At 66.0% G+C, this 23,663-nt stretch overlaps 1 protein-coding gene across 1 annotated transcript in view; it reads left to right on the top strand.

The window, feature by feature from the left end:
* Window positions 1-723: 723 nt before the first annotated feature.
* Window positions 724-23,663, top strand: part of LOC134509142 (chromodomain-helicase-DNA-binding protein 3-like) — a gene marked incomplete at its 5' end in the record, with an annotated part of 67,056 nt that continues 44,116 nt past the window's right edge. Inside the window, 17 exons of the mRNA XM_063321623.1 lie at window positions 724-816; window positions 3,268-3,386; window positions 4,511-4,699; window positions 5,112-5,236; window positions 6,054-6,292; window positions 7,062-7,192; window positions 7,531-7,666; window positions 7,809-7,871; window positions 8,965-9,143; window positions 10,713-10,943; window positions 12,014-12,211; window positions 13,267-13,481; window positions 16,931-17,062; window positions 18,035-18,134; window positions 20,352-20,543; window positions 21,656-21,856; window positions 22,846-22,983. Of these exons, the coding sequence (XP_063177693.1) occupies window positions 724-816; window positions 3,268-3,386; window positions 4,511-4,699; window positions 5,112-5,236; window positions 6,054-6,292; window positions 7,062-7,192; window positions 7,531-7,666; window positions 7,809-7,871; window positions 8,965-9,143; window positions 10,713-10,943; window positions 12,014-12,211; window positions 13,267-13,481; window positions 16,931-17,062; window positions 18,035-18,134; window positions 20,352-20,543; window positions 21,656-21,856; window positions 22,846-22,983 (2,681 nt within the window). The remainder of the gene's footprint in view (window positions 817-3,267; window positions 3,387-4,510; window positions 4,700-5,111; window positions 5,237-6,053; window positions 6,293-7,061; window positions 7,193-7,530; window positions 7,667-7,808; window positions 7,872-8,964; window positions 9,144-10,712; window positions 10,944-12,013; window positions 12,212-13,266; window positions 13,482-16,930; window positions 17,063-18,034; window positions 18,135-20,351; window positions 20,544-21,655; window positions 21,857-22,845; window positions 22,984-23,663) is intronic.

Genomic DNA, 23,663 nt, shown 5'->3' with positions numbered 1-23,663 from the left:
AATCAGGCAAAAAGTTGATTTTAATTTTAATTCCCTCCCCCCCCACCATACTGTGTCACTGAGTTATGAGGCAAAGGTCCAGCCGGTTGCCCCACCGGCGGAGCCGGCCAGAAAACGGGGTAAAACACCCCAAAAAGAACCAAACTGCCGATTTTTTTTTTCTCCCGCTCGGCCTCGCTCCTCTCCGCTTTGGAGCACCATTTGTCCCATTTTTTCCCCTTTTCTCCCCCCCCGGGTTTTGAGGACTCCTCACCTTTTCCTTTGTTCAAACTCTTTCCTCCCCTTTTTGCAGGATCACTCCCCCTTTTTTTTTTTTCTTTTTTCTTTTTTTTTCCCTGCATTTTTCCACCTCCCCCCCGCCCCCCACCCCGTTCTGCACCGCCGCTGGCTGTTTGTTTTCAATTTTAATTTTTATCCCCCCCCCCCCCCCCCCCCCCGGCTTTTTTTTTTTTGTGTGTGTTTTTTTTTTTTTTCCTGCATTTTTCTCGTCGCGGCGCCCGCCCGAGGGGGGGTTGCTTTGTGTCTGGCGGAGGGTGTGCGTGTGCGTGTGTGTGTGTCCCCCCCCCTTCCCTCGCTACGTTTTTCTCTCGGGGGTGCGGGGAGTGGGAGCGTCACGTGTGTGGAAAATTCTCGTTGATGGTTTGCCAACGCGCCCTGCGCATGTCTGTTGGGAGGGGGGGGGGGGATAAAAGGGGGGGTGTTTTTTTGGGGGGGGGGGGGGAGGGGGGGGGAAACACCCCCAAAATGGCAGGATCGGGCCCGGTGGGGCTGAGCCCTGGCCCGGCGAGCGGCTGTGCCTGCGGGGAGCACCCAAAGGTGATGGGGGGGGTTTGAAAAACAACCAGAGAGGGAGGGGGGGAAACAACCGGGGGGGGGGGGGGAATTTAGGAAGCGGGGGGGGGGGAAGTGGGAGGGGAGGATCCGGCTTGGCCGCCATGGAAAAAAAGGCAGAAAAAAAAAAAAAAAGAGGGGTTTTTTTGGTGGGTTTTTTTTTCCACCCGTTGCCATTTTCTGGCGTGGCCCCCCCCACCGTACACGGCGGGGGGTGTCGGCGTTGTGCCGGTGGTCCCTGGCCCCTGCGGCAACGCTCCGGCAGCCGGCGGTGCCAAGGGATTAACCGGGAATGTGACCCCGGGTGTCGCTTCCTCTCCCCACGCCAGCCTTGGCACCCGCCGTCAACCCCCCCCCCGGACCCCCCCCTCCGCCGCTCGGGGACACCGGGGGTTCCCTCCCCGGCGGTGAGCTTCACCCTGACCGCCGGCGGGCGGCTGGGACCTGTCAGCGAGCGCTGATTGTGATTTATGGGGGTGGACGGGTGACGTCGGTGCCGGGGGACACACACACACACACACACGCGCCGGGCTGAGGACGTGCCAGCTCGTTGCGAGAGCCGCCGGGCAGATGTGACACCTCTCGCCGGGCTTCACCCCGACCGGCTGCCAAATAACACCGGGGACAGCCAAGGCCGTGACACGGATGTAGGTGTCACCGCCCCGGGGATGGGCCTCGGGGATTCTTGGTGGCCCCCGTCACGGGGAGGCCGGTGGCCCTTGGCCAAGGGGTTGGGAAATCCTCTGCTGGCGGTTGGTCACTGTTACGGTGACACCGGCGTCCCCCCGGGTGAGCGGTTGGGAAATCCTCTGCCAGCAGTTGGTCACCGTCAGGCGGAGCGGAGCGACGGTGCCCAGCAGTTGATGGGTTTTAGGGTCAAAGAGGGGGGAATCCAGCACCGCCGGTGGCAGTTTGTCACCGTCACAGGGACACCGGTGTCCCCCTGGGTGAGCAGCTGGGGAATCCTCTGCTGGCGGTTGGTCACCGTCAGGTGGAGTGGAGCGACGGTGCCCAGCAGTTGATGGGTTTTAGGGTCAAAGAGGGGGGAATCCAGCACCGCCGGTGGCAGTTTGTCACCGTCACAGGGACACCGGTGTCCCCCTGGGTGAGCAGCTGGGGAATCCTCTGCTGGCGGTTGGTCACCGTCAGGCGGAGCGGAGCGACGGTGCCCAGCAGTTGATGGGTTTTAGGCTCAAAGAGGGGGGAATCCAGCACCGCCGGTGGCAGTTTGTCACCGTCACGAGGACACCGGTGTCCCCCTGGGTGAGCAGCTGGGGAATCCTCCCCTGGCGGTTGGTCACTGTTACGGTGACACCGGCGTCCCCCCGGGTGAGCAGCTGGGAAATCCTCTGGTCACCGTCAGGCGGAGCGAAGTGATGGTGATGTGCAGTTCACCGCTATTAGGGTCAAAGAGGGGGGAGTCCAGCACTGCTGGTGGCAGTTGGTCACCGTCATGGGGACACCGGTGTCCCCCAGGCTGAGTGGTTGAGGAATCCTCTGTTGGTGCTTGGTCGCCGTCACGGTGACAACTGTGTCCCCTGGGCTGAGTGTTTGGGAGATGCTCCCCTGGCGGTTTGTCACTGTCGTGGTGACAGTGGTGTCACCTGGGCCAAGCAGTTGGGGAATCCTCCACCGGTAGTTGGTCACTGTCACGGTGACACCGGTGTCCCCCTGAGCGAGTGGCTGGGAAATCCTCTGCTGGCGGTTGGGGGTCATCATGGTGACACCGGTGTCACCTGGGGCGAGCAGTTGGGGAATCCTCCACCAGTGGTTGGTCACCGTTGCGGTGACACTGTGTTCCTCCACCAGCAGTTGGGAGCCTTATTTTTGGGGTAACTGCCCCCCTGTGGGGCATTTCCACAAGGTTTTTGGGGCGAATCCCCAGGGTTTTGGCAGTTTTTGGCAGCATGAAAGCCAAAATGCTACTTCCAGGCCCCCTGCAAATGGGGGAAAATGCCCCAAATGCCATTTCTGGTGGTTTTTTTACCCTTTTTTCATGGCGTGGGCGGATACCATCGCTGGCGGGACCTTGGGCTGTGGCTGCTGATTTTATTATCCTTGAGTTTTGTGCAAAAAGTTGGGTTTTTTTTCCCAAACGTCACCCATCTTTCTGTGTGTGTCACCGTGCTGGTGGCTGCGGAGGGGACTTTGGTGTGGCTGCTTGTCCCTGTCACCCGTCTCACTGTGTGCCGCAACCGTGGTGGCCGCAGAGGGGACCTTAGCATGGCCACCTGTCCCTGTCACCTGCCTGTGCGTGTGTGTCAGTGGGTTGGTGGCCACAGAGGGGGCCTCATTGTGGCCACGTGGCCCTGTCACCCACCTTCCTGCGTGTCACCGTCCCAGTGGCCGCGGAGAGGACCTTGCACAGCCACCCGTCCCTGTCAGCCGCCAGTGCATGTCCCCGTCCCCCCAGCTCAGGCTGCTGTGTCCCCGCAGATGGTGACGACGAGCTGTTGCGGGGCCTCGAGGGGGCCCTGGGGGTGAAGAAGAAGAAACGGGGCCCCCGGAAGCAGAAGGAAAATAAACCCGGAAAACCACGGAAACGGAAAAAACTGGTGAGTTCCCCATGGACGCCCTGCTCGGACGCCTGGGTCCTTCTGGGGACAACAGATGGGCTCTGGGGATGGGTGACAGGATCTGGGGACGACGGATGGGGTCTGGGGATGGGTGACAGGATCTGGGGACGATGGATGGGGTCTGGGGATGGGTGACAGGGTCTGGGGACGATGGATGGGGTCTGGGGATGGGTGACAGGGTCTGGGGATGACGGATGGGCTCTGGGGATGGGTGACAGGGTCTGGGGACGATGGATGGGGTCTGGGGATGGGTGACAGGATCTGGGGACGACGGATGGGGTCTGGGGATGGGTGACAGGGTCTGGGGACGACGGATGGGGTCTGGGGATGGGTGACAACCTCTCAGGGTGGCTGACGGGGTCTGGGGATGACGGACGGGGCCTGAGGATGGGTGACAGACTCTCAGGGAGGGCTGAGGGGGTCTGGGGACAGGTGATAGTGTTTGAGGATGGGTGACAGGTTTTGGGAATGATGGACAAGGCCTGAGGATGGGTGACAGACTCTCAGGGAGGGCTGAGGGGGTCTGGGGACAGGTGATAGTGTTTGAGGATGGGTGACAGGTTTTGGGAATGATGGACAAGGCCTGAGGACGGGTGACAGACTCTCAGGGAAGGCTGACGGTGGCTGGGGATGGCTAACAGGGACTGGGAATGGCGGACGGGGTCTGGGACCGGGTGACAGTCTCTCAGGGTGGCTGACAGGGTCTGGGGATGATGAACGGGGTCTGGGGACGGGTGCTTGGGGTCAGGCGATGGGTGACAGATTCTCGGGGTCGCTGATGGGGCCTTTGGGTTGGCTGACGGGGTCTGGGGGTGATGGGCAGGGTCTCGGGGTGGCTGATGGGGTCTGGGGGCAACTGACCGGGGTCCTGGGGCTGTTGATGGGGGTCTCAGGTTGGCTGATGGGCTGTGGGGAGGGGTGACAGGATTTGGTGTCAGCTGATGAGGTCTGGGGACAGGTGAGAGACTTTTGGGGATGGCTGATGGGGGTCCTGGGGCTGCTGATGGGGTTGAGGGTGACTGATGGGGTCCTGGGGCGGTTGATGGGGTTCTCAGGGGGGCTGCTGGGCCCTGAGGATGAGCGCGGGGTGGGGGTGGTCTCAGGTGAGCGAGGATGAGCTGGAGTCGGAGCGGGAGGAGTACCAGCGGGAGGAGTACCGGGAGAAGTCGGAGAGCGGCGGCAGCGACTCCGGGGGGGCGGCCAGGAAACGGCGGCGGAAGCACCGCGAAAAGAAGGAGAAAAAGACGAAGAGACGGAAAAAGGCCGACGAGGAGGGGGGGCAGAAGGTGAAGGTACGGCCAGGGGGCACCCGTGGGTGGGGGGCACCCGGGAGTGGCAGGGTCTCGCCCAGTGTGGGGACCTATGGGGGTCCCATCGCTGTGTGGGTCCTCGGGGGGGGGGGGGGGGGTCCTGACACCTGTGGGGGTCCCGTCACCCATGTGGGTCCTTGGGGGGGTCCTGACACCCATGTGGGTGCCCATGGGGGTCCCATCGCATCAGTGTCCTCATAGGTGTCCCGTCACCGGTGTTGGGGCCTGTGGGGGTCCTGGCCGGTCACGGGTCCCCTCATCCTCTTTGTCCCTGTTCATGTGTTTTTCTCATCTCCCTTTCCCCATCCTGGTGTCGGTCACTGTCGTGTCCCCCCCACGGCCTGGCTGTGTCCCCCCTGTGTCCCCCCCATGTTCCCCCCACTCCCCGGCGCAGGCGGTGGAGCAGAAGTCCTCGGCACAGCTGCTGGGGGCTTGGGGGCTGGAGGATGTGGACCATGTCTTCACCGAGGAGGACTATCACACCCTCACCAACTACAAGGCCTTCAGCCAGTTCATGAGGTGGGGCTGGGGGGGGACACACCCTGGGGTCCTGGGGAGCACCTCAGGGTCCTGGAGGGTCCCTCTGTGTGCTGGGGGACACTTTAGGGTGCTGGTGGGCATCCTTTTAGGGCATCTTGGGGTGCTGGGGGGCACCTTGGGAGGATGGAGGGGTACCCTGGTGTGCTGGGGGACACTTTAGGGTGCTGGGCAGGGTCCTTCTAGGGCATCGCGGGGTGCTGGGGGACACCTCGGGGTCCTGGAGGGCCCATCAGGGTGCTGGGGGACACTTTAGGGTGCTGGTGGGGGTCCTTTTAGGGCATCTCGAGGGAGAGGGGAGGTACAGGGGCATCTTGTGGTGCTGGGGGACACCTCAGGAGGATGGAGGGGCACCCCGGGGTGCTGGGGGGCACCCCAGCATCCTGGGAGGGTGTCCCTTGGGGTGCTGGGGAGCTCCTCAGGGTCTTGGGGGGGGCTACAGGGACACCTTGGGGTGCTGGGGGGGCTCCTCAGGGTCCTTAGGGGTGAGAGAGCTGGGTGCTGGGTGACGTGTCAGGGTATTTGTGGGGATGCTTTTAGGGCAGCTCAGGGTGCTGGGGGGTGCCCTCGGGGTGCGTGGGGGGGCACCTCAGGGGGTTGGGGGGACACAAGGGTACCTTGGGGTCCTGGGGGACCATGGGGGCATCTTGGGGTTCCGGGGGGGAGGGGCACCCCGAGGTGAAAGGGGTCTGTGGGGAGCATCAGTGGTCCCTGGGTGCTCCCCCGGACACCTTGGGGGTCCCTGGGTGCCCCAGATGCCTGGATTCCCAACTTGGGTCCCTCCCTGCTCCCCCCCCAGGCCCTTGATCGCCAAGAAGAACCCCAAAATCCCCATGTCGAAGATGATGACCATCTTGGGGGCCAAATGGCGGGAGTTCAGCGCCAACAACCCCTTCAAAGGCTCCGCCGCCGCCGTGGCCGCAGCTGCCGCTGCTGCTGCCGCCGCCGTGGCTGAGCAAGTGTCGGCCGCCGTGGCCGCTGTGGCCCCCGAGGCGCCCCCCCCGCCCCTGCGCAAGGCCAAGACCAAGGAGGGAAAAGGTGGGTGCTCCCCGGACGTCTGGGACCCCCATAGTGGCTTCCCCCCAAACTCCTGCATCTCCCCCAAACGCCTGGGTCCTGCCTGGGTTTGGGGAGGGGGTGTCCAGACACCTGGGGGTCCCCCCGGAATGCCTGGGACCCTGATAGTGGGTTGCCCCCAGACTCCTACATCTCGCCCCGGACGCCTGGGTCCTCCCTGGGTTAGGGGTCCCTGAGGGGGGACTTTAGGGGTCCCTGAGGGGGATTTGGGGGGTCCATGGGGGGATCCTGGGCGGCTTTGGGGGTCCCTGGGGGGGCTTTAAGGATCCTTGGGGGAGGATGGGGATCCCTGGGGGGATTTGGGGGATCCTTAGTGGAGCTTGGGATCCTTGGGGGGTCCATGGGGGGATCCTGGGGGGCTTTGGGGTCCCTGGGGGGGCTTTAGGGATCCTTGGGGGAGGATGGGGATCCCTGGGGGGATTTGGGGGATCCTTAGGGGAGCTTGGGAATCCCTGGGGAGCTTTGGGGGATCCCCGGGGAGTGTTTTAGGGATCCTTGGGGGGATCCTGGGGGGCTTTGGGGGTCCCTGGGGGGGCTTTAGGGATCCTTGGGGGAGGATGGGGATCCCTGGGGGGATTTGGGCGATCCTTAGTGGAGCTTGGGAGTCCCTGGGGGGCTTTGGAGGGTCCCTGGGCTCCTCATGGGGCTGGGGGAGCGGGTGCCCAGATGCCTGGGTCCCCCCCCCCGAATGCCCGCGTGTCGTCCTGTCCCCCCCCCCTGCCCCGGCCAGGTCCTGGTCACAAGAAGCGCAGCAAGAGCCCGCGGGTGCCGGAGCTGAAGAGGAAGATGAAGGGGAGGAAGATGGCGCCGCTGAAAATCAAACTGGGCGTCCTGGGCGGCAAGCGCAAGAAGAGCAGCTCGGTAGGGCCAGGGTGTCTGCGTCCCCTACGGGGGGGGTGGGGGGTGGGGGGGGTGTCCAGACCCCTGGGACCCCTCTGGGTGGGGGTGGCGGTGGTGCCCAGACACCCGAGTCCCCTCCTGAACCTCTGGGGTCCCCAAGTGGTGGCACCCAGACACCTGGGTCCCCTCCTGGGTGTTGGGGGGTTAGGGGTGCCCGGAAGCCAGGTCCCCTTTTATCCCCTCGTGTCCCCAAGTGGTGGCACCCGGCCCCAGGGCCCAATCCCCCTCCCTGTTCCCCGTGTCCCCTTGTTCCCTGATGCCACCTACTGTCCCCGGTGTCACCTGCTGTCCCTGGGCAGAGCGAGGACGCGGGGGAGGCGGAGGAGGAGTCTGACGCCGAGAGCCCCGGGGTGCTGGGTGCCACCGCCCGCCCCGACCCCACCACCCGCCTCAAGAAGCTCAAGCGGGGACGTCCCGGCCGCAAGAAGAAGAAGGGTGAGTGTCCCCAAGTGTCACCGACCCCCGGGTGCCACCACCACCCCCCCCACCCCCACCCCCCCTCCCCAGACCCCGCGGCGGGGACACCGGGTGACGCTCCCGTCCCCCTCCCCCTCCCTCCTTCCCTCTCTCCTTGCAGCCCCCTGCGCCGGCCTCAGCCGGGAGCGCGGCCCCGTGGGGACGGGCACGGCGCCCGCGCACGGTGAGACACCCCGCCCTCCGCTGTCCCCAAGCTGTCACCCGGGGTTCCCAAGCCCATGGTGTCCCCCTGAGCGGGGTCCTCAGTCCCTTCCCCGTGTCGGTGGTGGCGTCCGGGGAGTCCCCAGCCCCTGGCTTCTTCCGAGGGGTGTAGCGGTGGCCCCATGTCCCTGTCCCCACCATCTCTCCTGGGCATTTGGTGTCCCCACTGTCTTTGTCTCCAGCCATCCCGGTGTCCCCATGTCCTTGTCCCCCGGTGTCCCCATCCCCTGGTATCCCCGGTGCCAGTGTCCCTGGTGCCACCCCCTTCCTGTGTCCCAGTGCTCCCTTCCACCCTGTGCCCCTGGTGCCCCCATCCCTGGTGTCCCTGTGTCCCAGCGACCCCCTCCCTGGTGTCCCCAGCCCCAGTGCCCCCAGTGCCCCCATCCTTCAATGTTTCCATGCCCCCCATCCCCAGTGTCCTCAGCACTCCTATCCCCAGTGTCCCCATGTCCCCAGTGTCCCTTCGCCCCTATCTCTGGGTGTCCCCAGTTGCCCCCATATCCCCATCCCCAGTGCCCCCCATGCCTCCATGTCCCTATTCCCTGTGTCTGTGTGCCCCTGTCTCCAGGTGTCCCCAGTGCCCCCATATCCCCATCCTCCAGTGTCCCCTGTCCCCAGTGCCCCCCGTGCCCCCATGTTCCTATCCCCAGTATTCCTGTGCCCCCATCTCTGGGTGTCCCCAGTGCCCCTGTCCCCAGTGTCCCTACAGCCCTGTCTCTGGGTGTCCTCAGTGCCCCCATATCCCTGTCCCCAGTGCCCCCCATGTCCCTTCCCCCAGTGCCCTGATTCCCCCATCTCTAGGTGTCCCCAGTGCCCCTGTCCCCAGTGTCCCCATGTCCCTATTCCCAGTGCCACCCTTGCCCCGTCCCCCAGTTGCGCTGTGCCCCCACATCCCCATCCTCCAGTGCCCCCGTCCCCAGTGTCCCCCAGCTCCCATCTCCAGCGTCCCCATCCCCAGTGCCCCCATGTTCCCGTCCCCCTGTCCCTGGCGTGCCCCCCCCCCGCCCCCCCGTATCGGTCCGGGTGGCAGCGGGTGGTGCGTGGCGTCCCCGCAGGGCCGGGGCCGGAGGAGGAGGGGGACGGCTACGAGACGGACCACCAGGACTACTGCGAGGTGTGCCAGCAGGGCGGGGAGATCATCCTCTGCGACACGTGTCCCCGCGCCTACCACCTCGTCTGCCTCGACCCCGAGCTCGACCGCGCGCCCGAGGGGCGCTGGAGCTGCCCCCACTGCGTGAGCTGCGGGCTGAGGGGGGGCTCCTGCAGGGTTTGGGGGGGTCCTGAGGGTCCCTGAGGGGGTTTGGGGGGTCCCTGAGAGGATTTGGGGGGTCCCTGAGGGGGTCTGGGGGTTCCTGAGGACGTTTGGGGATTCCTAGAGGGGTCCCTGGGCATGTTTCTGAGCGTCCCTGAGGGGGTTTGGAGGTTTCTAGTGGGGTCCCTGGGGGTGCTTGGGGGTCTCTGGGGGGATCCTGGGGGGGGTTGGAGGTCCCTAGGAGGTTTGGGGTCCCTGGGTGCCCATTTCAGGGGTGGCCACAGGAGGTTTGGGTGTCCCTCAGGGTGTCCCCAGGAGGTTCGGGGTCCCTGGGTGCCGTTCTGGGGGTGTCCGCAGGAGGTTTGGGTGTCCGTCAGGGTGTCCCCAGGAGGTTTGGGTGTCCCTCAGGGTGTCCCCCGGAGGTTTGGGGTCCCTGGGTGCCCATTTCAGGGGTGCCCGCAGGAGGTTTGGGTGTCCCTCAGGGTGTCCCCAGGAGGTTTGGGGTGCCTGGGTGCTGTTCCAAGGATGTCCCCAGGAGGTTTGGGTGTCCCTCAGGATGTCCCCCGGAGGTTTGGGGTCCCTGGGTGCCATTCCGAGGGTGTCCCCCGGAGGTTTGGGGTCCCTGGGTGCCGTTCTGGGGGTGTCCGCAGGAGGTTTGGGTGTCCGTCAGGGTGTCCCCAGGAGGTTTGGGTGTCCCTCAGGGTGTCCCCCGGAGGTTTGGGGTCTCTGGGTGCCCATTTCAGGGGTGGCCACAGGAGGTTTGGGTGTCCCTCAGGGTGTCCCCAGGAGGTTTGGGGTGCCTGGGTGCTGTTCCAAGGATGTCCCCAGGAGGTTTGGGTGTCCCTCAGGATGTCCCCCGCAGGTTTGGGGTCCCTGGGTGCCATTCTGGGGGTGTCCCCAGGAGGTTTGGGGTCCCTGGGTGCCGTTCCGAGGGTGTCCCCAGGAGGTTTCGGGTCCCTGGGTGCCATTCTGGGGGTGTCCGCAGGAGGTTTGGGTGTCCCTCAGGGTGTCCCCAGGAGGTTTGGGGTGCCTGGGTGCTGTTCCAAGGATGTCCCCAGGAGGTTTGGGTGTCCCTCAGGGTGTCCCCAGGAGGTTTGGGGTGCCTGGGTGCTGTTCCAAGGATGTCCCCAGGAGGTTTGGGTGTCCCTCAGGATGTCCCCCGGAGGTTCGGGGTCCCTGGGTGCCGTTCTGGGGGTGTCCGCAGGAGGTTTGGGTGTCCCTCAGGGTGTCCCCAGGAGGTTTGGGTGTCCCTCAGGGTGTCCCCTGGAGGTTTGGGGTCTCTGGGTGCCCATTTCAGGGGTGTCCCCAGGAGGTTTGGGTGTCCCTCAGGATGTCCTCCGGAGGTTTGGGGTCCCTGGGTGCTGTTCCGAGGATGTCCCCAGGAGGTTTGGGTGTCCCTCAGGGTGTCCCCAGGAGGTTTGGGGTCCCTGGGTGCCCATTTCAGGGGTGTCCCCAGGAGGTTTGGGTGTCCCTCAGGGTGTCCCCAGGAGGTTTGGGGTCCCTGGGTGCCGTTCCGGGGGTTTGGGGTGCCTGACGCTGGGTGTCGCTCAGGAGAAGGAAGGGGTGCAGTGGGAGGCGAAGGAGGAGGAGGAGGAGGAGGAAGAGGAGGAGGAGGAAGGGGAGAAGGAGGAGGAGGACGACCACATGGAGTACTGCCGGGTGTGCAAGGACGGCGGGGAGCTGCTCTGCTGCGACGCCTGCGTCTCCTCCTACCACATCCACTGCCTCAACCCCCCCCTGCCCGAGGTCCCCAACGGAGAGTGGCTCTGTCCCCGCTGCACGGTACGGGGACACCGGGACGCGGGGATGGGGGGCAGAGTGGGGACAGGGGTGGGGTGGGAAGGGGGGAGGTGGTGGGGGGACCTGGTGGGGACGTGACAGGGATGGGGAGGGGACAGGGACCTGGTGGGGATGTGGCAGGGATGCGGTATGGACCCAGTGGAGATGGGACAAGGACCTGGCGGGGACAGGACAGGGACCTGCTGGGGACAGGACAGGGATGGGGATGGGACAGGGACGTGGTGGGGATGGGACAGGGATGCGGACAGGACAGGGACAGGGACAGGGAGGGACCTAGTGGGGATGGGATAGGAATGGGACAAGGACCTGCTGGGGACAGTACAGGAGTGGGACACGGATGGGGACAACGCTCTGGTGGGGTCAGGGATGGGGACAGTGATGGACGTTGGGACAAGAATGGGATGGGGCTGGGACAGGGAGGGGACAGCGATGGGGACAGGCATGGGTGTGGGGACAGTGTGAGGATGGGGACAGGGTTGGCTGGAGGTTGGGGACAGGGACATGCTGGGGACAGGGATGAGGAACAGGGATGGCTCAAGGCTGGGGACAGTGACAGGACAGGGACGGGACAAGGCTGGGGACAGGGACAGGGGCTGATGGGGACAGGGATGGGATGTGACAGGGACAGGACAAGGCTGGGGACAGGGACAGGGGCTGATGGGGACAGGGATGGGATGTGACAGGGACAGGACAAGGCTGGGGACAGGGACGGGACAAGGTTGGGGACAGTGATGGCACCTGGTAGGGACAGGCCCAGGACCTGATGGACACAGGGACAGTTTGAGGTTGGGGACAGGGACAGGACAAGGTTGGGGACAGGGATGAGGATAACCCGGCCCTGGGGCCAGCACAGGGATGCTGCAGCCACACCTTGGGGACAGCACAGGGACAGCCACCCCTGGGGGTGGCGACCTGTGTGTCCCCCCCCGGGTGCTCTGGCTGTTGGAGGGGGGGGGACAGGGACGACAGTACACGCCATGACCGTATGTCTGTCCCCGTGTCCCCGCTGTCCCCAACCCCGCTGTGTGTGTCCCCCCACCCTCCGCCTCCAGTGCCCGGTGCTGAAGGGGCGGGTGCAGAAGATCCTGTACTGGCGATGGGGGGAGCCGCCCCCCCCCGTGGCCGCCCCCCCCGGGGCCCCCCCGCCCGAGGGCCCCCCCCAGGCGCTGCAGGGCCGCTCCGAGCGCGAGTTCTTCGTCAAGTGGGTCGGGCTCTCCTACTGGCACTGCTCTTGGATCAAGGAGCTGCAGGTATTTGGGGGGGGGGGCCCCGAGACTGGGGGGCACTCATATACCCAGCCTGGGGGGGGGATTTGGTACTGGGGGAGCCAGATATACCCAGTTTGAAGGGGCCGTGATGCTGGGGGGGCAGCTGATGTACCCAGTTTTGGGGGGGACTTGATACTGGGGGTGCTGATATACCCAGTTTGGGGGGGCCCAGTACTGGGGGGTCCTGATATTGGGCCCAGTTTGGGGGGCCCTGATATTGGGGGGTACCCCGTCTGCCCCCCTTGGGGGGCTCTGATATGGGGGGACCCTATATACCCAACTTGGGGGCCCTGGGGCTGATGACACCCCAGTATCCCCAGCTGGGGGGGTCCCTGGGGCAGGTGACACCCCAGTGTCCCCAGCTGGGGGGGTCCTGGGGGGGTCCCTGGGACTGGAGACACCCCAGTATTCCCAGAGGGGGGGTCCATGGGACAGGGGACACTCCAGTGTCCCCAGCTGGGGGGTCTCTGTGACGGGGGACACCCCAGTATTCCTAGAGGGGGGGTCCTGGGGGGATCCCTGGGACTGGGGATACCCCAGTATTCCCAGAGGTGGGTCCCTGGGGCAGGCGACACCCCAGTGTCCCCAGCTGGAGTGTCCTGGGGGGGGGGGTTTCCCGGTCTTGGGGACACCCCAGTATCCCCAGAGTGGGGTTCCCGGGGCAGGTGACACCCCAGTGTACTCAGCTGGGTGGTCCTGGGGGGCTCCCCAGTCTTGGGGACACCCCAGTATCCCCAGAGGGGGGTTCCTGGGACTGGGGACACCCCAATATCCCCAGCTGGGTGGTCCCTGGGACAGGGGTCACCCCAATATCCCCAGCTGGGGGGGTCCTCAGTCTTGGGGACCCCCCCCTCAACACTCATCCCTCGGGGACGCCGTGCTCTGCAGCGCCCCCCATCCTTGGGGCGGGGGGTGGGGGGCAGCACTCCCATTCCTCACCCTTCCAGGAGCTTTGAGGGGGGGTGGGGGTGGGTGTTGGGGGGTGCTTCCTCCTCACCACCACTAATTTTGGGGTGTGCCCCCCCCCGCCCCCGCAGCTGGAGATCTTCCACCTGGTGATGTACCGCAACTACCAGCGCAAGAACGACATGGACGAGCCCCCCCCCCTCGACTACGGCTCGGGGGACGACGACCCCAAGAGCGAGAAACGGGGGGCCGGGGGGGACCCCCTTTTCGGGGGGATGGAGGAGCGTTTCTACCGCTACGGCATCAAACCCGAGTGGATGACGGTGCACCGCATCATCAACCACAGGTAGGGGAGCACCCATGGGTGCCACCTGGCGACCACGGGACCCCCCCGACAGCACCCCCAAATCGGGAGGGGACGGGTGGCATCGACACAGGGGCAGGGGAGTGCCTGGGTGGGGTTTGGGGACACTGTGGGCACCCATGGGTGCCATAAGGACACCCCCAGCATCCATGGGTGACCTTCTGTACCCAGGAGGACCCCCCAGCACCCATGGGTGCCACCTGGCGACCATGGGACCCCCTGTGGCCCCCCCAAATCGGGAGGGGACGGGTGGCATCAGCGTGGGCGCAGGGGAGCGCCTGGGTGGTGTTTTGGGGACACTGTGGGCACCCGTGGGGATGCTCTGGGCACCCTTGGGTTCGCTAAGGACACCCCCAGCACCCATGGGTGCCACCTGGCGACCACGGGACCCCCCGTGGCACCCCCAAATCGTGAGGGGACGGGTGACATCGGCACGGGGGCAGGGGAGTGCCTGGGTGGGTTTGGGGACACTGTGGGCACCCATGGGTGCCCTAAGGACATCCCCAGCACCCATGGGTGCTCTTCTATACCCAGGAGGACCCCCCAGCACCCATGGGTGCCACCTGCTGCCCATGGGACCCCCTGTGGCCCCCCCAAATAGCGAGGGGATGGGTGGCATCGACACGGGGGTAGGGGAGCGCCTGGGTGGGGTTTGGGGACACTGTGGGCACCCGTGGGGACGCTCTGGGCACCTTTGGGTCCCCTAAGGACACCTCCAGCACCCATGGGTGCCCCCGGTCCCACACCGGGAGCAGTCAGGCACTGTCCCCACGGGACCCCGTGTCTCTTCAGGGCGTCCCTGTCCCCGAATGACCCCACGTCCTGTCAGGGCGTCCCTGTCCCCAGGTGACCCTGTGTCCCCTCCCTGTGTCTCTGTGCCCAAGTGACACTGTGTCCTGTGTCTCCCTGTCCCCAAGTGACCCCATGTGACCTCTGTGTGTCCCTCTCCCCAGGTGACCCTGGGTCCCTGTCCAAGTGACCCCATGTGCCCACCGTGTCCCCAGGTGACCCTGTGTCCTCTGTGTCCCTGTCCCCGAGTGACCCCGTGTGCCCTCCGTGTGTCCCTGTCCCCGAGTGACCCCGTGTCCTGTCTATATGTCCCTGTCCCCAGGTGACCCCGTGTCCCACCTATGTGTCCCTGTCCAGGTGACCCCATGTGCCTACCGTGTCCCCAGCTGACCCTGTGTCCTGTGTGTCTCTGCCCCTGAGTGGCCCCGTGTGTCCTTGTCCCCGGGTGACCTCATGTCCTGTCTATAGGTCCCTGTCCCCAGGTGACGCCATGTCTCTTCTATGTGTCCCTGTCCCCGAGTGACCCTGTGTCCTGTCTGTGTGTCCTTGTCCTTAGGTGACCCTGCGTGTCCCTGTCCCCAGATGCCCCATGTCCTCTCTGTGTGTCCCTGTCCCCAGGTGACTCCTTGTCCCCATGTGACCCTGTGTCCTGTCTGTGTGTCCCTGTCCTCATGTGACCCCATGTCCCCGAGTGGTCCCTGTGCTGGGGGGTGTCCCCAGTGTCTCGCTGGTGACAGCAGGTGACCCCTGGTGGCACTTGGGTGCCTTCCACATGCCCCGCTGTCACCCATGCCCTGGTGGCATGTGGCAACCCCTGGCTGTCCCCATGTCCCTGGGGGTGCCCGGTGTCCCCTTGGGTACCTGCTGTCACCCATGGGTGCTCAATGGGTGTTAACCCTGGGGCTGCTCGGTGTCTCCCTGTGGGTGCTTGCTGTCCCTGGGGGTATTTGGTGTCCCCGGGGGTGCCTGCTGTCACCCGTGGGTGCTCTGTGTCCCTGGGGGTGCTCGGTATCCCCCCATGGGTGCTTGTTGTCACCTGTGGGTGCCTGTTGTCCTCGGGTGCTCATTGTCTGTCTGGTACCCGTTGTCCCCATGGTGCCCAATGTCCCCCCCCGGGTACTTTTGTCCCCTACGGTGCCCATTGTCCCCACGGTGCCTCATCCCCCCCGGGTGCTTTTGTCCCCACCCCCCCCCCCGTGGTGCCCAATGTCCCTGGGGGGATGTCCTGTGTCCTTGGGGTGCCCATTTCCCCCGTGGTGCCTGGTGTCTTTTCGGGTGCTTTTGTCCCCCGGGTGCCTGTTGTCCCCACGGTGCCCGTTGCCCCCTGGTGCCTGGTGTCTCCTTGGGTGCTTGTGTCTTCCTAGGAGCCGACTGTCCCCATGGTGCCCGTTACCCCCCGTGGTGCCCAGTGTCCCCTGATGCCCGGTGTCTCCTTGGGTCCTTTTTTCCTCCTGGGAGCTGGGTGTCCCCGTGCTGCCTGTTGTCCCCATCATACCGCTTGTCTGCGTGGTGCCTGGTGTCCCCCTGGTGTCTCCTCGGGCGATTTTGTCCTCCTGGGTGCCCGTTGTCCCCACGATGCCCGTTGTCACCCACTGCCCGGTGTCTCCTTGGGCGCTTTTGTCCTCCTGGGTGCCCGTTGTCTCTGTGATGCCCGTTGTCAGCCGGTACCCGGTGTCTCCTCGGGTGCTTTTGTCCTCCTGGGTGCCCGTTGTCCCTGCGATGCCCATTGTCAGCCGGTGCCCGGTGTCTCCTTGGGTGCTTTTGTTCTCCTGAGTGCCCGTTGTCCCTGCGATGCCTGTTGTCCCCGCGGTACCCGGTGTCTCCTCGGGTGCTTTTGTCCTCCTTGGTGCCCGTGCCTGCGATGCCTGTTGTCACCCGGTGCCCGGTGTCTCCTCGGGTGCTTTGTCCTCCTGGGTGCCCGTTGTCCCTGCGATGCCCATTGTCAGCCGGTGCCCGGTGTCTCCTTGGGTGCTTTTGTTCTCCTGAGTGCCCGTTGTCCCTGCGATGCCTGTTGTCCCCGCGGTACCCGGTGTCTCCTTGGGTGCTTTTGTCCTCCTGGGTGCCCGTTGTCCCCGTGATGCCCGTTGTCACCCGGTGCCCGGTGTCTCCTCGGGTGCTTTTGTCCTCCTGGGTGCCCGTTGTCCCCGTGATGCCCGTTGTCACCCGGTGCCCGGTGTCTCCTCGGGTGCTTTTGTCCTCCTGGGTGCCCGTTGTCCCCGTGATGCCCGTTGTCACCCGGTGCCCGGTGTCTCTTTGGGTGCTTTTGTCCTCCTGGGTGCCCGTTGTCACCTGGTGCCCAGTGTCTCCTTGGGTGCTTTTGTCCTCCTGGGTGCCCGTTGTCCCCGCGATGCCTGTTGTCCCCGCGGTACCCGGTGTCTCCTTGGGTGCTTGTCCTCCTGGGTGCCCATTTTCCCCGCGACGCCTGTTGTTAGCTGGTGCCCGGTGTCTCCTCGGGTTCTTTGGTCCTCCTGGGTGCCTGTTGTCAGCCGGTGCCCAATGTCTCCTCGGGTGCTTTTGTCCTCCTGGATGCCCGTTGTCCCCCTGGTGCCTGTTGCCCCCTGGTGCCTGTGGTCTCCTCGGGTGCCCGGTGCCCCCCCGGCGTCCCTGGCGCCGGGAGCCGGGGGTGACGCCGTGCCGCGCAGCGTGGACCGGAAGGGGCAGTACCACTACCTGGTGAAGTGGCGGGACCTGCCCTACGACCAGGCCACCTGGGAGGAGGACGAGATGCCCATCCCCGACTACGACCTCCACAAGCTGGCCTACTGGAAGCACCGGTGAGGGACACGGGGACACTGCGGGGACATGGGGGGACACGGGGACGCGCCTACTGGAATCACGGGTGAAAGACATGGCGGGGTGATGAGAACACTGTTGGGGACATGGGGACGTGGCTGCTGGACGCACTGGTGAGGGACATGGGGATGCAGGGGGGGACATGGGGGGAACCTGGGGACATGCCCGCTGGAAGCCCCAGTGAGGGACATGGGGACACAGGGGGGTCATGCGGGGACGTGCCTGCTGGAAGCACCGGTGAGGGACATGGGGACACTACGGGGACATGGGACATGGGGACATGCCTACTTGGAAGCACCAGTGAAGGACATGGGGATGCGGGGGGGGCGACAGGAGGACATGGGGGGGACACAAGGACATGGGGATGTGGGGACATGGGAGGACCTGGGGACACGCCTACTGGAACCACGGGTGAAGGACATGGGGACGCAGAGGGGACGTAGGAGGACACAGGGATGTGTCTACTGGAAGCGCCGGTGAGGGACGTGGGCAGGGGGACATGGGGACAAGGCTACTGGAAGCACTGGTGAAGCTGGGGATGGCGTGGGGGGGACAACACATGGGGACACGGGGACCTGCCTACTGGCCGTGTGCCCCTGTGTCCCCGTGAGTCCCCCAGTGTCCTCATGCTGCCACGTGTCCCTGCGTTGTCCCCGTGTCCTCATGTCTGCATGTGTCCCCTGTCCCCTCTGTCCTCCCGTGTCATCCCCCATGTCCCCCGTGTGTCCTCTCCCTGCCTGGTGTCTTGTGTCCCCCCCCCCCGTCCCTGTCCCCTCCGCTGTCCCCATCTCCCCATCCCTCCCGGTGTCCCCATGTCCGCCTGCCTCCCTCCGTGTCCCCGTGTCCCCCCGTATCCTTGTGTCTTATTCGTGTCCTGTCTCTCCCTGGTGTCCCCGTGTGTCCCCGTCCCCCCTGGTGTCCCCGTGTGTCCCCCGGTGTCCCCGTGTCCCCAGGGAGGTGTTCATGGGGGAGGACCCGGCCCAGCCCCGGCGCTACAAGAAGAAGAAGAAGGAGACGCCGGGGGAGGGACCCCCCGACTCCCCCACCAACGACGTGAGTGCCCCCACCCCTGGGCACCCCCCCGGGGACCCCTGGGTTCCCCCCCACCTCTGGGGCCCCCCCGGGACCCCTGGTGCCCCCCAATTCCTGGGTCCCCCCCCATGGACCCTTCCCATTGGACCCTTGGGTCCCCCGGGCCATTCATGTCATTAATTACCCCCTGGGGGCCACAGGGGGGTTCGATGACCCGGGCACCTGGGTCCCCATGGACCTCGATGTCATTAATTACCCCCTGGGGGTCCATGGGGGGGTTCGATGGCCCGGACACCTGGGTCTCCTGGGACCTCGATGTCATTAATTACCCCCTGGGGGCCACAGGGGGGTTCGATGACCCGGGCACCTGGGTCCCCTGGGACCGCTCTGTCATCAATTACCCCCTGGGGGGCCATGGGGGGGTTCGATGGCCTGGGCAACTGGGTCCTCTGGGACCTCTATGTCACTAATTACCCCCTGGGGGGCCATGGGGGGGTTCGATGGCCCGGACACCTGGGTCCCCTGGGACCTCGATGTCATTAATTCCCCCCTGGGGGGCCATGGGGGGGTTCGATGGCCCGGGCAACTGGGTCCCCTGGGACCTCGATGTCATTAATTCCCCCCTGGGGGGCCATGGGGGGGTTCGATGGCCTGGACACCTGGGTCTCCTGGGACCTCGATGTCATTAATTACCCCCTGGGGGCCATGGGGGGTTTCGATGACCCGGGCACCTGGGTCCCCTGGGACCTCGATGTCACTAATTACCCCCTGGGGGGCCATGGGGGGGTTCGATGGCCCGGGCACCTGGGTCCCCTGGGACCTCGATGTCATCAATTACCCCCTGGGGGGCCATGGGGGGGTTCGATGGCCTGGACACCTGGGTCCCCATGGACCTCGATGTCATTAATTACCCCCTGGGGGTCCATGGGGGGGTTCGATGGCCCGGACACCTGGGTCTCCTGGGACCTCGATGTCATTAATTACCCCCTGGGGGCCATGGGGGGTTTCGATGACCCGGGCACCTGGGTCCCCTGGGACCTCGATGTCACTAATTACCCCCTGGGGGGCCATGGGGGGGTTCGATGGCCTGGACACCTGGGTCCCCTGGGACCTCTCTGTCATCAATTACCCCCTGGGGGGGCCATGGGGGGGTTCGATGGCCCGGACACCTGGGTCCCCTGGGACCTCGATGTCATTAATTCCCCCCTGGGGGGCCATGGGGGGGTTCGATGGCCTGGACACCTGGGTCTCCTGGGACCTCAATGTCACTAATTCCCCCCTGGGGGGCCATGGGGGGGTTCGATGGCCTGGACACCTGGGTCTCCTGGGACCTCGATGTCATTAATTACCCCCTGGGGGCCATGGGGGGTTTCGATGACCCGGGCACCTGGGTCCCCTGGGACCTCGATGTCACTAATTACCCCCTGGGGGGCCATGGGGGGGTTCGATGGCCCGGGCACCTGGGTCTCCTGGGACCTCGATGTCATCAATTACCCCCTGGGGGGCCATGGGGGGGTTCGATGGCCTGGACACCTGGGTCCCCATGGACCTCGATGTCATTAATTACCCCCTGGGGGTCCATGGGGGGGTTCGATGGCCCGGACACCTGGGTCTCCTGGGACCTCGATGTCATTAATTACCCCCTGGGGGCCATGGGGGGTTTCGATGACCCGGGCACCTGGGTCCCCTGGGACCTCGATGTCACTAATTACCCCCTGGGGGGCCATGGGGGGGTTCGATGGCCTGGACACCTGGGTCCCCATGGACCTCGATGTCATTAATTACCCCCTGGGGGTCCATGGGGGGGTTCGATGACCCGGACACCTGGGTCCCCTGGGACCTCGATGTCACTAATTACCCCCTGGGGGGCCATGGGGGGGTTCGATGGCCTGGACACCTGGGTCCCCTGGGACCTCTCTGTCATCAATTACCCCCTGGGGGGGCCATGGGGGGGTTCGATGGCCCGGACACCTGGGTCCCCTGGGACCTCGATGTCATTAATTCCCCCCTGGGGGGCCATGGGGGGGTTCGATGGCCTGGACACCTGGGTCTCCTGGGACCTCAATGTCACTAATTACCCCCTGGGGGGGCCATGGGGGGGTTCGATGGCCTGGACACCTGGGTCCCCTGGGACCTCTCTGTCATCAATTACCCCCTGGGGGCCATGGCGGGGTTTGACAGCCTGGATGCCTGGGTCCCCCACCCAGTGACACCCCCCCCCCCCTCCCTCCCCGGCAGCCGACGGTGAAGTACGAGACGCAGCCGCGGTTCATCACGGCCACGGGCGGCACCCTGCACCTCTACCAGCTGGAGGGGCTGAACTGGCTGCGCTTCTCCTGGGCCCAGAGCACCGACACCATCCTGGCCGACGAGATGGGGCTGGGCAAGACCATCCAGACCATCGTCTTCCTCTACTCCCTCTACAAGGAGGTGAGGTCGCTCTCAGCTGGCCACTGGTGTCTCCCCCTTGGCCCCCAGCGTCTCTCACTTGGCCCCCCCCGCTGTCACCAGCCTGGCTCTGGTCTCCCCCGTGGCCCGTGGTGTCACCTACCTGGCTCCCGGTGTCACCTGCCTGGCCCCAGTCTCCCCCTTGGCCCCCAGCATCACCAGCCTCGCCCCCAGTGTCACTAGCCTGGCTCCTGATGTCACCTCCCTGGTGTCACCTACCTGCTTCATGGTGTCACCTGCCTGGTCCTGGTGTCTCCCCCTTGGCCCCCAGTGTCACCTGGCTGGCCCCGTCTCCCCCTTGGTCCCCGGTGTCACCCGCCTGGCCCCTGGTGTCACCTACCTGCTTCGTGGTGTCACCTGCCTGGTCCTGGTGTCTCTCCCTTGGCCCCTGGTGTCACACGCCTCACCCTGGTGTCACCTACCTGGCCTCAGTGTCACCTCCCTGGTCCCCAGTGTCACTCACGTGGTCCCCAATGTCACCCGCCTGCTTCATGGTGTCACCCCCCTGGCCCCTGGTGTCACCCGGCCAGCCTAGGCATCACCTGCCTGGCCCCTGCCGTCACCTTCCTGATCCTGGTGTCACCTGCTTGGGCCTTGGTGTCACCCATCTGGCCCCAATGTCACCTGCCTTGTCCTGGTATCTCCCACCTGGTCCTTGTGTCACCTGCCTGGCACGCACTGTCCCCATGCCCTCCAAGGACCCTGTCCCACATTGTCCCCGTGTGCCACACTGTCCCCATGTCCCACAAGGACCCTGTCCCACACTGTCCCCGTCTGCCACACTGTCCCCATGTCCTCCAAGGACCCTGTCCCACACTGTCCCCATGTCCCACAAGGACCCTGTCCCACACTGTCCCCATCTGCCACACTGTCCCCATGTCCTCCAAGGACCCTGTCCCACACTGTCCCCGTGTGCCACACTGTCCCTGTGTCCCACAAGGACCCTGTCCCACACTGTCCCCATGCACCGCACTGTCCCTGTGTCCCACAAGGACCCTGTCCCATGCCGCCCCCCCCATCCCCCTGTGTCACACTGTCCCCACGTCCCCCAAGGGCCCCGTCCCCGTGTCCCCGTGTGACGCGCTGTCCCCCAGGGCCACACCAAGGGCCCGTTCCTCGTCAGCGCCCCGCTCTCCACCATCATCAACTGGGAGCGGGAGTTCCAGATGTGGGCCCCCGCCTTCTACGTCGTCACCTACACCGGGGACAAGGACAGCCGGGCCATCATCCGCGAGAACGAGTTCTCCTTCGATGACAACGCCATGAAGGGGGGCAAGAAGGCCTTCAAGATGAAGGTGAGACGGACGCCAGGGTCCCCTCGTCAGCGGGTGGGGGGGCGGCACCCAGACACCTGGGTCCCCACGGGATTGGGGTCCCGGGGGTGACATGGACACCGGGGTCCTGGGGGTGATGTGGACACCGGGGTCCCGGGGGGGTGGTTGGGGTGACCTGGACATTGGGGTCCCAGGGAGTCAGGGTGGCCTGATATTGGGGTCCTAGAGAGGGGGGGGGGGTCAGGGTGCCCCAGATACTGGGGTGCTGGGGGACTGGGGTGCCCCAGAGATGGGGGTCCCTGGGGTTTGGGTGTGCTGGGGTGCCAGGGGGTTGGGGTTCTGGAGGGTCGGGGTGTCGCAGGGCCAGGGGGATTGGGGTGCTGGCGGAGGGGGGTGGTCAGGGTGTCGGGGTGCCCCACATACCAGGGGATCGGGGGTGCTGGGGTGGGGGTGCAAGGGATTGGGGTGCCCTGGCTGCCGGGGTCCCCGGGGGGGGGGGGTTAAGGGTGCTGGGGTGCCCCAACTGCTGGGGTCCCAGGTGGTCAGGGTGCTCCGGACACCGGGGTCCCGGGGGAAATTGGGGTGTTGGTGTGGCCAGATGCCGGGATCCTGGGGGGTGACAAAGCAGGGGGTCGGGGTGCCGGGGGGGGGGGGGTGGTGGGGCGGTTAGGGTGGTTGGCGGGGGGGGTCTGGGTGTCCCAGGTGCCAGGATTCCAGGAGGGATTGGGGTGCTGGGGTGGCCACATGCTGGGGGGTCAGGGTGCCCAGGATGCCGGGGTGGGGTGGGGGTGTGGGATCGGGGTGCCCCAGGGTCCCCGGGGGGGTTGGGGTGCCCCAGGGTCCCCGGGGGGGTCGGGGCGCCAGAATGAGGTGAGGGTGCTGGGATGGCCAGATGCTGGGGGGTCGGGGTGCCCCGGCCACCCGAATCCTGGGTGGGGGCCGGGGCTGGGGGGGATGCAGGGGGTTGGGGGTACCCCGGGGCCACCCCTGGGTGCTGACGGCCGCGACAGCGGGAGGCGCAGGTGAAGTTCCACGTGCTGCTGACGTCCTACGAGCTGATCACCATCGACCAGGCGGCGCTGGGCTCCATCCGCTGGGCCTGTCTGGTGGTGGACGAGGCCCATCGCCTCAAGAACAACCAGTCCAAGGTGCCCGGACACTGGGGTCCCGTGGGGGGGGTGGGGTGGGGAGGGCAGGGGCCGGAACACCTGGGTGGGGGGCACCCAGTTGCCTGGGTCCACTGGGAAGGGCATCTGGACACCTGGGTCACAGGGGTTAGGGGGCACCCGGATGCCTGGGGCCACCGGGAAGGGCTCCCAGACACCTGGGTCCCCGGCGTGGGGGGGCACCCAGATGCCTGGCTCCTCAGGGTGGGGGGCACCCAAATGCCTGGGGGTCCACTGGGTGCTGTTGCAGGGCTGGGGGGGGGGGGGGGGGGGAGGGGCGTGTGTGTGTGTGTTCCCCAGACATCGGGGTCCCTGGGTGCTCTGGGAGCGTAGGGGGTGCTCTGGAGTCCTGGGGGTGCCTTCGGTGGGATCAGGGGGTCGATTCCGCATGCCGGGCTCCGTGAGTGGGATCGGGGAGCCGGGGGGGGGGGGGTCTCTCCCAGATGCTGGGGTTCACGGGTGCCATGGGTGGGATTGGGGGGGTCTCTCCTGGATGCTGACGTCCGTGGGTAGGATCGGGGTGGGGGGGGGTCTCTCCCGGACGCTGGGGTCTGTGGGTGGATTGGGGGGACCTCTCTCGGACGCTGGCGTCTGTGGGTGGGACTGGGGTGGTGGTGGTGGGGGGGCTCTCTCCCGGACGCCGGGGTCCGTGGGTGACGCCC

The sequence above is a fragment of the Chroicocephalus ridibundus genome, unplaced genomic scaffold (assembly GCF_963924245.1).
Source record: "Chroicocephalus ridibundus unplaced genomic scaffold, bChrRid1.1 SCAFFOLD_408, whole genome shotgun sequence".
Lineage (NCBI taxonomy): Eukaryota > Metazoa > Chordata > Aves > Charadriiformes > Laridae > Chroicocephalus > Chroicocephalus ridibundus.
Note: the sequence above shows the minus strand (reverse complement) of the source record. Positions and strands in the feature narration are given on the sequence as shown.